This window comes from Heterodontus francisci, chromosome 45 (genome assembly GCF_036365525.1).
Source record: "Heterodontus francisci isolate sHetFra1 chromosome 45, sHetFra1.hap1, whole genome shotgun sequence".
In the NCBI taxonomy this organism is placed as follows: Eukaryota; Metazoa; Chordata; class Chondrichthyes; order Heterodontiformes; family Heterodontidae; genus Heterodontus; species Heterodontus francisci.
In genome coordinates, this window is record NC_090415.1 from 12,981,932 (window position 1) to 12,995,623 (window position 13,692).

A 13,692-nucleotide genomic window follows, 5' to 3' on the forward strand; every position below is an offset into this window, starting at 1 on the left:
GAGAGAGAGAGACAGAGATAGAAGGAGAGTGAGGGAGTGTCAGGGAGGGAAAGGCTGAAGAAGGGACAGAGAGAGAGAGAGAGAGAGAGATAGAAAGAGAGAGACGGTGAGACAGGGAGGGAAAGGCAGATGGAGGGACAGAGAGAGAGACAGAGAGAGAAGCAGAGATAGAAGAAGAGAGAGGGAGTGTCAGGGAGGGAAAGACAGATGGAGGGACAGAGAGAGAGACAGAGATAGAAGGAGAGAGAGGGAGTGTCAGGGAGGGAAAGACAGAAGAAGGGACAGAGAGAGAGAGACAGAGAGAGAAGGAGAGAGACGGTGAGACAGGGAGGGAAAGACAGATGGAGGGGTAGAGAGAGTGCGACAGAGACAGAAAGAGAGAGAGCGTGTGACGGGGTGGGGGGGCGTGTGGGGGAGAGACTGATGGAGAGACAGAGAGAGAAAGACAGAGAGAGAAGGATAGAGTGGGAGAGACAGAGAGAGAAGGAGACAGATGGAGTGACAGGGAGGGAAGGACAGAGGGAGGGATAGAGGGATAGAGAGAGAGACAGAGATAGAAGGACAGAGAGCGTGTGTCAGGGAGGGAAAGACAGATGGAGAGACAGAGAAAGAAGGAGAGAGGCAGAGACAGAGAGGGAAAGACAGATGGAGGGACAGAGAGAGAGACAGAGATAGGAAGAGACAGGGAGTGACAGGGAGGGAAAGACAGATGGAGGGAGAGAGGGAGACAGAGAGCGTGTGTCAGGGAGGGAAAGACAGATGGAGAGACAGAGACAGAAGGAGAGAGGGATTGACAGGGAGGGAAAGACAGATGGAGGGACAGAGAGAGAGACACAGAGATAGGAGAGAGAGGGAGAGACAGAGAGGGAAAGACAGATGGAGGGACAGAGTGAGAGACAGAGAGAGAACGAGACAGATGGAGTGACCGGGAGGGAAGGACAGATGGAGGGATAGAGGGATAGAGAGAGAGACAGAGATAGAAGGAGAGAGAGGGAGTGACAGAGAGACAGAGGGAGAGGCAGAGACAGAGAGAGAAGGAGAAAGTGGGAGAGAAACAGAGGCAAAGGAAGTTGGAGAGACAGACAGAGAGAGAAGCAGAGATGGATGGAGAGAGAGGGAGTGACAAGGATGGAAAGACAGGTGGAAAGACAGAGAGAGATTCAGAGAAAGAAGGAGAGAGAGGGAGAGACAGAGAGGGAGAGACAGAGAGGGAAAGACAGAGGGAAAGACAGAGGGAAAGACAGAGGGAAAGACAGAGGGAAAGACAGAGGGAGAGACAGAGGGAGAGACAGAGGGAAAGACAGATGGAGAGAGAGAGGTAGGGGAGGGAGTGACAGGGAGGGAAAGACAGATGGAATGACAGAGAGAGAGACAGAGACAGAAGGGCAGAGAGGGAGAGACAGAGAGGGAAAGACAGATGGAGGGACAGAGAGAGAGAGAGACAGAGACAGAAGGACAGAGAGGGAGAGACAGAGAGGGAAAGACAGAGTGAGAGACAGAGAGAGAGAGGCAGAGATGGAACGAGAGAGAGAGTGACAGGGAGGGAAAGACAGATGGAGAGACAGAGGGAGACAGAGATAAAAGGAGAGAGATGGAGTGACAGGGAGGGAAGGACAGATGGAGGGATAGAAGAAGAGAGAGAAAGACAGAAATAGAAGGAGAGGGAGGGAGTGACAGAGTGGGAAAGACAGATGGAAAGACAGAGAAGCAGAGACAGAGAGAGAAGCAGAGACAGAGAGAGAAGCAGAGACAGAGAGAGAAGCAGAGACTGAGAGAGAAGCAGAGACAGAGAGAGAAGCAGAGACAGAGAGAGAAGCAGAGACAGAGAGAGAAGCAGAGAGAGAGACAGAGATAAAAGGAGAGAGATGGAGTGACAGGGAGGGAAGGACAGATGGAGGGATAGAAGGAAAGAGAGAGAGACAGAGATAGAAGGAGAGAGAGGGAGAGGAAGAGAGGGAAAGACAGATGGAAAGTCAGAGAGACAGAGAGAGAAGGAGAGAGTGGAAGAGACAGAGAGGGAAAGACAGATGGAGGGATAGAGAGAGAGAGAGACAGAGATAGAAGGAGAGAGAGAGAGAGACAGAGATAGAAGGAGAGGGAGGGAGTGACAGAGAGGGAAAGACAGATGGATGTACAGAGAGAGAGAGAGACAGAGAGAGAGACAGAGAGAGGCAGAGAGAGAGGCAGAGCAAGAAGGACAGACAGGGAGTGACAGAGAGGGAAAGACAGATGGAGAGAGAGTGAGGCAGAGGTGGAAGGAGAGAGAGGGAGAGACAGAGAGGGAAAAACAGAAGGAGGGACAAAGTGAGAGACAGAGAGAAGGAGAGAGATGGAGTGACAGGGAGGGAAGGACAGATGGATGGATGGATAGAGAGAGAGGCAGAGAGTGAGAGAAAAGGAGAGAGAGGGAGTGTCAGGGAGGACAAGACAGTTGGTCAGACAGAGAAAGAGAGATAGAAGGAGAGAGACAGAGAGGGAAAGACAAATGGAGGGACAGAGAGAGAGACAGAGAGAGTGGCAGAGAGGGATAGAAGGAGAGAGAGGGAGTGTCAGGAAGGGAAAGACGGATGGAGGGAAAGAGTGAGAGACAGAGAGAGAAGGAGAGAGATGGAGTGACAGGGAGGGAAGGACAGATGGAGGGATAGAGAGAGAGAGAGAGAGACAGAGAGAGGCAGAGTCAGAGAGAGAAGGAGAGACAGAGAGGGAAAGGCAGTTGGAGTAACAGACAGCGAGTATGTAAGTGTGGGAGACATTCTGTATCTGCCAGTATCTCTACTGTGCACACAGGATACACACATTCAATATATGTAAGTTACTGATACTGTGTCCGTATATGTAATTCATTCTTGATCTATGAGGCTCTGGCACCCTGTTTGACTGTAGGATTCACTCTGCATCTATGTGTCTTTGTGCTGTATGTGAGTTGAGATCCTGCTGTATTCAGGACTGAATGTGTATCTCAGGCACTGTGTTGGCAATGCTTTGTTTAACTCATTAATGTATCAATATGTGTTTACTTGTGTTTAATTTAAAATAAGGATTAACAATATTTTATTGCTGTAGGTTTTATTCAATTCTTGTTTGTGAGTTGCAGCTTGGTATCCAATTTGTAGCTCTGCAAAAGCAATTGTGAATGACGATCTTTCAAATTTAGAGCATGACCTGATTTGGGGCGGCACAGTGGCGCAGTGGTTAGCACCGCAGCCTCACAGCTCCAGCGACCCGGGTTCAATTCTGGGTACTGCCTGTGTGGAGTTTGCAAGTTCTCCCTGTGTCTGTGTGGGTTTCCTCCGGGTGCTCCGGTTTCCTCCCACATGCCAAAGACTTGCTGGTTGCCAGGTTAATTGGCCTTTATAAATTGCCCCTAGTTTCGGTAGGTGGTAGGGAAATATAGGGACAGGTGGGGATGTGGTAGTAATGTAGGATTAGTAAAAAATGGGTGGTTGATGGTCGGCACAGACTTGGTGGGCCGAAGGGCCTGTTTCAGTGCTATATCTCTAACTAACTAACTATGTAATGTCAAATTCCATCGGTTTGTAGAGAATGAATTAATCGTGTATGTTGTTGTCTGATCCTTAGTGACATGTTTGGACTGCTGTGTAATTTGTAGCTCAGTTTATATTGTGGGGTACGTTATTGGGATTCATTCTGTAGCTTTCAATCAGGTACATTTTGTCTGTTCTGTTTAAGATTTGATATTTGAATTGCAGCCAAGGTGACACAGTGTATTTAAATCTGATAATGTGTATGTTTTTGAACTGTGAATCATGTATCTACCAGTCAGTTGGAGTGAAATAGAAACAACTCCTATCTCTACTGCTCTATTTGACTATTGGATTGATAGTGTGTCTCTCGACCTTGGAATCAGTGTGGATCTGACTACTTCTTTTGTTTGTTACAGTGGAAATGACGACCTGACCATGTCAGTGTGCGTTGTGACTGATACTGTACCTAATGTGTATTGGAACGAGCTGGATGCACGTTTTCTTCTGTCGAGGAATCACAACTTTCCTTCTGGTTCCTTCAAGTGTTTGCCTGCAGGAAAAGAAAGGCAACTCTTATACTTGAATAACAGCTGAGTGAGAAGACAGAAAAGTGATCAAAGTAATCTTTTCAACAATAATCATTCTGAACAATCACAAAAGGAAAGTCAATGACACAAGTAGTGTCAGTGTCTGAGTCCACTGCAGTACTGCAGAACTCTGCTTCTACTTGCCAGGTATTTGGAGCAGTTTTATAACAATTTTGTGACATTCAGAAACAACCCAAGCCCCACACTGCTCCATGAATTGGAATACCCGATCGAGTAGTGACATTTGTGTAAGCCAGATTTCTATTTCCATGTCCCATTGTTCAACGGACAACAAGTAAGCACTGTTTAAAAAAGTGTCTTTAATCTTCTCGCCTGGTCCCTTCAAATCTGCCGCATCTTTATTGTTCAGCCATTTTTTTCTGCTATTCACTATCCAATAACAATAAATAGTGAGATACTGGATCTGAACCAGGAACATTCATTACTGAAGAAGGGTCACTGACCTGAAACGTTAACTCTGCTTCTCTCTCCACAGATACAGCCAGACCTGCTGAGTATTTACAACATTTCTTGTTTTTATTTCAGATTTCCAGCATCCGCAGTATTTTGCTTTTTATTATAACATTCATTACTGTTTGGAGAGAGAAATCAGCAATGATTTTCAATAGTGAGTTCATCATATTCTGTCTCTCTCTCCCTGTCCAGACACTGCCTGAGAAAGACCTCTCCCTTCCCCCCCAGCTCACTCCATGTTCCAGGACCAGTTCCTGCTCCACAATGTACATTACAAACTGTCCCCCACTCCCGCTGAATGGACCCGGTAATCAATGCTAATCTATGAGCACATCGGCAGACACGGGCCCAAATCTGTTGTACTGCTATGAGCAGATACTGTTTGTTCACTTACCCCAGGCTTGTAATGTCTCCATTTGCAGCTGATTTAAACAATCGTCCGCTCACTCACTGAATGACGCTCAGAGGCAGTGCTGGGGGAAGGGGTGCGCATGCGCTCATCTCATTTGGCCCCTATCGCGCGTGCGCAGATCTCTGCAGCAATTCAACATTCAAAATTCAATGGGAACTTTCCCCATTTCACATTCATCAATGTCCGATTTGAAAAGCCGAACATGGGGTTAGGGTGGAGGGAGGGAGGGGAGGTGTGGGGCAACATGTAACATATAAAACTGGCAGCTAGTCCAATGTAGATGTTCAAATTGTGATCTGTCTCTGCAGGGTGTTTGTTATTATTGAGCCTCTCCTCTCAAAACAATCCGACAGAAACATGGGAAGACTGAGGGATCCGGTGTGTTTGCTGGGACTTTGCAGAGTTAATTTCAGCCAGTAAAATGTTGTTTTACCCGGGTAAAACCCGAGGTCAATGAGAGTAATGTCGGAGGGCGCTCTTCCTCATTTTATTCTAAACAAGAGACACAGGCACGGAAGTACCGCGATTACACCGGACACACAATTACAGTGACAATAGAGTTCCAGCTCCCGGTTGTTAAATGTCCTCATGTTGACAGTCTTTGCTATGATTCTCAGGGGTTAGTTCCCGATGCCTAGGTCTGTATCCCTTAAACACTCTGAACCAGGAGATTCCTGTTGAAATATTGATGGACAGGAATTTTTCCAATCTTTGGCCGAGTCGATCATAACCTGCTGTTCAATCATAGTCTTAGTCAAAGAATTAATGAGACATTCTGTTCACTACTCAGGCCTTGAACTCGGTTTGAGCAGACCAAATACTGAAAGGTTCAGCACTTTTGCAGATAGAGCAGGTAAAGCTGGATAGAGGGACTCAGGGTGAATCCTACACACACAGGATAGAAGCAGTGACAGGTACTCAGGGAGGGGAACTGGTGTCGTTTCTGTTGCCTATGTGTGTTCAGACCATCAGTATTAGTCTATCACTTAGTCTGAACAGGGGTCTCCAAAAACCTGCAAATGCAGAATCCGGAAGCAGCTGTTTTGCTCAGAAATTGGTCGGAGCAGGAGAACCCCTGGCTGAGTGTGGAAACATTTTAGATATGTCCTCAAATCATCTCTCATTTGGGAAGATAGTTTGCAGTTCAGGGAAATTTGTCGGTAACATGTGAAGTCGAGGCTCGAAGGCAGCATTCATACCATCCTAAGATAGATAAAGTGAATGTTTAACAACAGCAATAGGTTTGCAGCAACACTCAGCACCGGTTCTTGCATCTGTGCTTGCTGGGGCGTGGACTTCTCTCTTTCTGCTTGTCTTGCTGTTTTCTTGACCGTAGTCTATCCTCTCCTTCTAAATGCGCCACCGATGTTCCGTGGACGCCTCTCTAAGTGCCGACAATGTCCCGGAGCACCCTTTCTTTTACCCTTCTTTGGGTGCAAGGATGTCACCATATTAGCTTTGAATTGTTCGAAGTATCCGAATTGGCCCAAGTTGACATCATTGTTTGACCCTAGTTAGTTAATGGTTCAATCTACACACATTACAGATACTTCCTGTTCCTTTCTATTTTAACAAGGATACTAAAGGTCACATTCTTGCTAATAGAAGCCATTTTTTTTTTGCAATTCTGCAGTTTCTTATTGATCTCATCTCACCCCCTGTAAGGATGCTGTGGTCTTCAACCCATCTCTCCCATTGTTCTTACATAGTGGTTTTAACGGACTATAGCCTTGTAATGTCATTTCATAATGAAGTAAGCATTAGCTCAAACAGACTGTAATATATTGATGTACATAGCATACAATTAGTCCTATTATTGTAGCTGTCCTTATTATTCACAAAGGTAAAATATGTCATGATCCATCACCCCCACATTGTGGGCCCCCTCCTGCTGCATGACTTTTCCTTTATGTCGTGACTCAGTGCATCATCCACACAGACACATCTCTCAACATGGCATTTTGACATATTCCTGTGATGATGACAGTCACTGCTTTGCCATCCAGCCTTGACATAGCAGTTCTTGCATAAATGTAAGCCATGGAAATGCTCTAACCTTTACACAGAGTATAGCAGTGTTCAGGTGATACAGAAAATCCAGTGAATTGGGCAGAGACAATCAGTTGATCTATCAAAGTCTCTTAGTTTTATGCTCCTATCTATACTACTTACTCCACAACTATTCTTTTACATCTGAAAAGCTTGGATAGATGACTCTGGATTGTGTTCTGTAAGTAAGGGGTTGTTCTCCTTTGAGAAATGGAGATTGAGAGGAGGTTTGTTAGATGTGTATATAAGTTAGACAAGGATAACCTGTTCCCATTAGCTGATGGTACAAGGACTAGGAGACACAGACTGATGGTTTATGGCAAGAGATGGAAGGGAATGTGAGGAAGAACTTTTTCTGTTTTACCTGCTGGACCTCGCTGTCCACAAGTGTGGTGGAAGGAGAGACAATCAATGATTTCAATAAGAACCTGGATAAACACTTGAAGGAAACAAACTTGCTGCAGGGCGACGCTGATCAAGCAAGGAAGTGAATCTGATTGGATGTTGAGAATATTTTGTAAGCTTTCCTTCTGAATTTGCATTGACATTTTTAAGCTGCAAAATTCCACAGCACACTTGACCATCAACTTTAAAGGAGAAGAACATAATGTTGAGAATATTTGTCGACTTCAATTTAGTCATAGCTTTTCATTTGTCACATTCTATGGCAAGGTTGCAGAAATATATTTGACTGCGAGTGGGCATTGCGATGACCGGGAATCTAATCTGGGTCAATTGTTTGGAAGGCAGATATACTCACCACTATACCAGCATCGCTGGTATACATGTAGCTCGTCATTTATACAGTATACACACCAGAGCTCATTGGAACTCTAATGTCATTTCAACCATTTCATTCTGCACCTTCACACCACGTTCATGTTCCCATTGGAGGATAGAATCATGGAATGGTTACAACATCTCCTAGAAACCGAGAAAATTCTAACAGGACTGGACAGACTCGATGTAGGAAGCATGTTCCTGATGGCGGGGGAGTCCAGGACCAGGGATGACAGTCTAAAGATAAGGGGTAAGACATTTAGGACTGAGATGAGGAGGGATTTCTTCACCCAGGGAGTGGTGAACCTGTGGAATTCTCTACCACAGAAATGAGTTGAGGCCAAATTATTAAATAAATTCATAAAAGAGTTTGTACTACTGGATTCGGGCATTTAGATGCTCATCAGATGAAATGCATTTTAATTTCCTCTTATATTTGTAAGGCTTTTTTTTTAAACAGTACTACCTTTTAGGGCCACACAGTGAGGAACACCGCAAACTCACAGCCCCAGCGACCCGGGTTCAGTTCTGGGGACTGCCTGTGCGGAGTTTGCAAGTTCTCCCTGTGACCGCGTGGGTTTCCACCAGGTGCTCCGGTTTGCTCCCACAGCCAAACACTTGCAGGTTGATAGGTAAATTGGCCATTGTAAATTGCCCCCAGTGCAGGTAAGAGAATTGAGGGAAGAATTGAGGGAATGTTGCAGGCAATATGGGATTAATATAGGAAGAGTATTAATGGGTGGTTGATGATCGGTACACACTCGGTGGGCCGAAGGACCTGTTTCAGTGCTGGATCTCCCTATGTACTACTAAAGCGTGACTTTAGTTCTAAAATGATCGCCGCTTATTTCAAAAGGGATCAAGGAAGACGCGGACAAAGCGAGAACAGGGTACTGAGTTTGGATGATCAGCCATGATCGTATTGACTGGCGGTGCAGGGTGGAAGCGCCGAATGCTCCTGTTCCTATCTTTCGATATTTCTATTAAGTTGGTCATTCGGCCCGTCGTGTCGTGGCCGGATCTCAGCAAGACCAGCTCACCTCGTCCCACCGACCCGCCTTTTCTCCATTGCTCTGCAGTTTTGTTTTATTCTTGATATAATTATCCAATTCTGTTTTCAGGGTCTCGATTGAATCTGCCCCAACACACTCGATGTTATTCCTCTCCAATTTCAGATATTTCTGAAGGAATGGGAATATTCTTGCATGACTCACTTTTAACCAGTAGATGGCATCAGTCGACAATCATTTGGATCTTGTGATTTGTGTACACACATATCGACCGCAATGGGTCTGCTGCTGCCCGGGGAGTTCTCCAAGCACGCCGCCTTGGCAGGGACAAAAACACTGACGAATTATCCCAGTTCCTTGTAAATCTCCACAATGTACAGAAATAAAACACGAAATGCAACATCTCTTTTAAAATCCGCCAACAGCTTCTTTGAAACAACTGCCCTGAAAAAATAAACTGACCCTGCCCGGAACTGTGTTTGGCATCAGATAACACAACGGCTCTTCAAAGAGACATCAAATTGGCAAAAGATAGAGCTGTTATCTCTTGTTGATTCCAGCACATAAACGTCTCAGAAGGATTTGACCACCCTCTTTACTGTCCACTGATAACTCTCGAAGCAGAGTGACCCAGATTCCTTTGTCTCCATATTGCAGCTGGGAATTTCAAGACCTTGCAGTTCTCAGTGTGAGAGCAGTGACACCATTGGAGACAAGTTATTTTATCAGAGTAGCTCATTTTAGAACTCAAGACACGCCTTAGTGGTATATAAACGGTAGAATTGTAAAAAAGCCTTACAACTATGGCAAGCGAAAATTAAAATGCATTCCATCTGATGAGCAGATAAATGCTTGACTCCAGTACAATTCATACCAACACAAAATAACGCAAACAGTATAACATTACCGTCTCTCAGACAGTAACCAGCCCTTTCACAGATAAAGTGGGTGGCTCTGAAAAGAGCCTTTGGGTTGTCAAATTCAGGTCTGGCAGCTTCACTTGCCCTTCGTGCTCGGAGCGCTGGTTTTCTTGGGCAGCAGCACGGCCTGGATATTAGGCAGCACACCGCCTTGTGCGATGGTCACCCCTCCCAGCAGCCTGTTGAGCTCCTCGTCGTTGCGGACGGCCAGCTGCAGGTGTCTGGGGATGATACGGGTCTTCTTGTTGTCCCGGGCCGCGTTGCCGGCCAGCTCGAGGATTTCAGCTGTCAGATACTCGAGCACAGCAGCCAGATAGACCGGGGCTCCGGCACCCACCCGCTCAGCATAGTTGCCCTTTTTAAGGAACCTGTGAACACGGCCCACCGGGAACTGCAGTCCAGCTCGGGAGGAGCGGGACTTGGCCTTGGACCGAGCTTTACCACTGGTCTTCCCTCTTCCAGACATTTCCACAATCTCACAAAGAATGTTGAGATCCGCCCACATTCGTCCTCCTTATACCTTCTGGAGGAATGGAGTGGTGGGCACTGCTGATTGGTCACTCTGCTCTGTGCTCTTCATGTAACCAATCGGAGAGCTGCTGAATTCACCAATCAGGAGACGCCAAGGATATGAAGGCGGAAAATAACGGCGCCAAATTGTCAGACTGCAACCGATTTTTCAAATTTGAAAAGCCCGCCAATATATTGGGGCGGCTTCAATATAGAATATCACATTTATAGTTCTTTTTGTCCGGTTAAATAAATAAAACCTTTTTCATATTGTGTTATTCTACATTTGGTAACAAGTTTCAGATTGTCTTTTACATTCTGACATCTATTCGGGTTTACTCTCTGTCCTTTTTGAAACCAGCGAGCAGAAAGTCTCTTTCACAACATTCTCCAACCGGGCACATTTCATGTCAATTTTCATAATAATACCGCATCACTGATGAACGATTGTTTGTTATTCGTGGGAGACAACAGCGGAGTGTAGATTTTCAGTGTCAGGTGTCAGCGTGTGAGACGGAGGGTTCCGACACCACCCGGGGGTTCTAGATAATGTAATTATTAATTTTTGAGGTTAAACTTGAACTAGGGAAATAAGTGACTGCGAACTGATGTATGTGCGTTAAATCAGCTTTTATTGTCGAAATACAAAAAAGGGGCCGAATATGAACAGGTCCGAGAACAAACCTCACAAATGGTCAGTGGTCAGTAATTTATGTCCGGGACATTATTAGTTAGAGACAGAAAGATCGCACGGGCAGTGAAACTGCATTTACCAGAATCTATGGGAGTAAAACAGAGATCACAAAGGCAAGGACACTTGATATATAAATCAATATAAGTCGATACTATACAGACAATGTTGTAGCTTTTTCAGAGGAGTTGTGGGTGGCTCTGAAAAGAGCCTTTTTGTGTTTTGGGTGTGTTTCAGTACATTGCGGATATTTACTTGGAGCTGGTGTACTTGGTGACCGCCTTTGTACCTTCCGACACGGCGTGTTTGGCCAGCTCCCCGGGCAGCAGCAGGCGCACGGCGGTCTGGATCTCCCGGGAGCTGATGGTGCTGCGTTTGTTGTAATGGGCCAGGCGGGAAGCTTCACCCGCGATTCGCTCGAAAATATCATTCACAAACGAATTCATGATGCTCATGGCCTTGGAGGAGATGCCGGTGTCAGGGTGAACCTGCTTCATCACTTTGTACACGTAGATGGAGTAACTTTCTTTCCTGGATTTTCTCCGTTTCTTGCTGCCCTTTGCTGGCGCCTTCTTCAAAACTTTCTTGGCACCCTTCTTGGAAGGTGCTGCAGTTTTCTTCTCGTCAACCATGATCACGATCAACTTCAAACACAGAATAACCGAAATTTCGCTCCAAGCTCGCATTTTATAGACATCCCCAGAACCCTATGCTAATGAAGGATGGGAGAAGGCCATGTTCATGATTGGCTGGCTTACAATGATGTCACTGCCTGATGTTCTGTATCTATCTGATTGGGTATCTAAAGTAACCAATCACATTTTGTGCTTCTCACAGCCACAAACTGTCGCAGCAGTCAGATCGTCCAAACCCCTTTGCCGGCCCTTATCCATCTACATCAGTGACTTTCTGAGTCCCTCTTCCTCATCAACCATTTCTATTTTGCTAGTACGAACTCGTCTCTTTTTTCACTCTCTATAGTTCCCTTCCTTATCAGGATGTAGCGCCCCTCTGCACTTCCGTCCATCAACATGACCGAATTGTCCAGTATCGTGGGTGTCAGAGTGGGGCAAATGCGAGCATTGAAGTGCAAGTCCTTATCTCCATGTAGCGTGCCAAATAAGGTTGGTCAGCTGCAGTCACAAGTAACCACATGAAAGATTTATATGACAGTGCTTGTGATATGTCTTCCTTTTTCCTCAACCGAGGATACCCTTGTCCTCACTTTCCACCCCATCAGCCTCCACATCCAAAGAATCATCCTCCGCCATTTCTGCCACCTCCAGCGAGATGCCACTACTAAATACATTTTCCCCTCCCTTCCCCTGTCAGCATTCCGAAGGGATCATTCCCTCTGCGACACCCTGGGCCACTCCTCCATTACCCCCACCACCTTGTCCCCTTCCCACGGCACCTTCCCCTGCAATCGCAGGAGGTGTAATACCTGCCCCTTTACCTCCTCTCTCCTCACAATCCCAGGCCCCAAAGACTCCTTTCGAGTGAAGCAGCGATTCACTAGTACTTCTTTCAATATGGTATACTGTATTCACTGCTCACAAAGTGGTCTCCGCTACATTGGCCCTTTGGCCCATTGTGTCTCTGCCTCCCATCAAGCATGAATCTATTCGAATCACATTTTGCAGCACTTGGCCCATAGTCTTGTATGCTATGACGTTTCACGTGTTCATCTAAATCCTTCTCAAATGCGTTGAGGGGTCCTGCCTCTACCAGCCCTTCAGGTAGTGTGTTCCAGATTCCAACCACACTGTGTGAAATATTTTCACCTCAAGTCCCCTCTAAACCTGCTGCCCATTACTTAAATCTATCTCCCCTGGTTGTTGATCCCTCCGCTGAGGGAAACGTTTTCTTCCGATCTGTATTATCAATGTCCCGTGTAATTTTGTATACCTCAATCAGTTCCCTCCTCAGCCTTCTCTGCTCCAAGGAAAACAACCCAAGCCTATCCAGTCTCTCTTCATAACTGAAATGCCACAGCCCAGGAAACATCCTGGTAAATCTCCTCTGCACGCTCTCCATTGCAATCACGTCCTTCCTTTGGTGAGTTGACAAGAACTGTACACAGTACTCCAGCTGTGGCCTAACTGTCATTTCATTCAGCTCCCTCATAACCTCCCTGCTCTTATATTCAGTGCCTCGGCTAATAAAGACAAGTATCCCATATGCCTTCCTAACCACCTTATCTACCCGTGCTGCTGCCTTCAGTGATCTATGGACAAGTACACCAAGGTCCCTCAGACCCTCTGTACATCTTAGGATCTGGCCATTCATTGTATATTCCCTTGCCTTGTTAGGCCTCCCAAAATGCATCACCTCACATTTTCGCACTTCTCTGGATTAAATTCCATTTGCCACTGCCCCACCCATCTTACCAGCCCATCTATATCATCCTGTAGTCCAAGACTTTCCTCCTCACCATTTCTGACACCAATCTTCATGTCATCTGTGAACTTACTGATCATCTCTACTACATTCACGTCTAAATCATTCATGTACACTACAAACAGCAATGGTCCCAGCACTGATCGCTGTGGTACACCACTGATCACAAACTTTAACTCACAAAAACAACGCTCGACCATCACCCTCTGCCTCCTGCCACTAAGCCAATTTTGTATCCAATTTACCAAATTGCCCTGGATCCCATGGGCTCTTACCTTCTTAACCAATCTCCCATGTGGGACCTTATCTAAAGCCTTACTGAAGTCCATGTAGACAACATCAACTGCCTTACCCTCATCTACACATCTAGTCAT

General features: G+C 45.9%; 1 protein-coding gene across 1 annotated transcript; it reads right to left on the reverse strand.

Annotated features, from left to right (window-relative positions):
• Nucleotides 1-11,143: 11,143 nt before the first annotated feature.
• On the reverse strand, nt 11,144-11,550 carry LOC137356206 (histone H2B 5-like). Its single transcript, XM_068022056.1, has one exon. The coding sequence runs from the start codon at nt 11,548-11,550 to the stop codon at nt 11,170-11,172; it is 381 nt and encodes a 126-aa protein (XP_067878157.1). The 3' UTR covers nt 11,144-11,169.
• Nucleotides 11,551-13,692: the final 2,142 nt, after the last annotated feature.

Coding starts and splice junctions, on each gene's coding strand:
- LOC137356206 (XM_068022056.1), bottom strand. CDS start 11,550: ATGGTTGACGAGAAGAAAACTGCAGCACCTTCCAAGAAGGGTGCCAAG.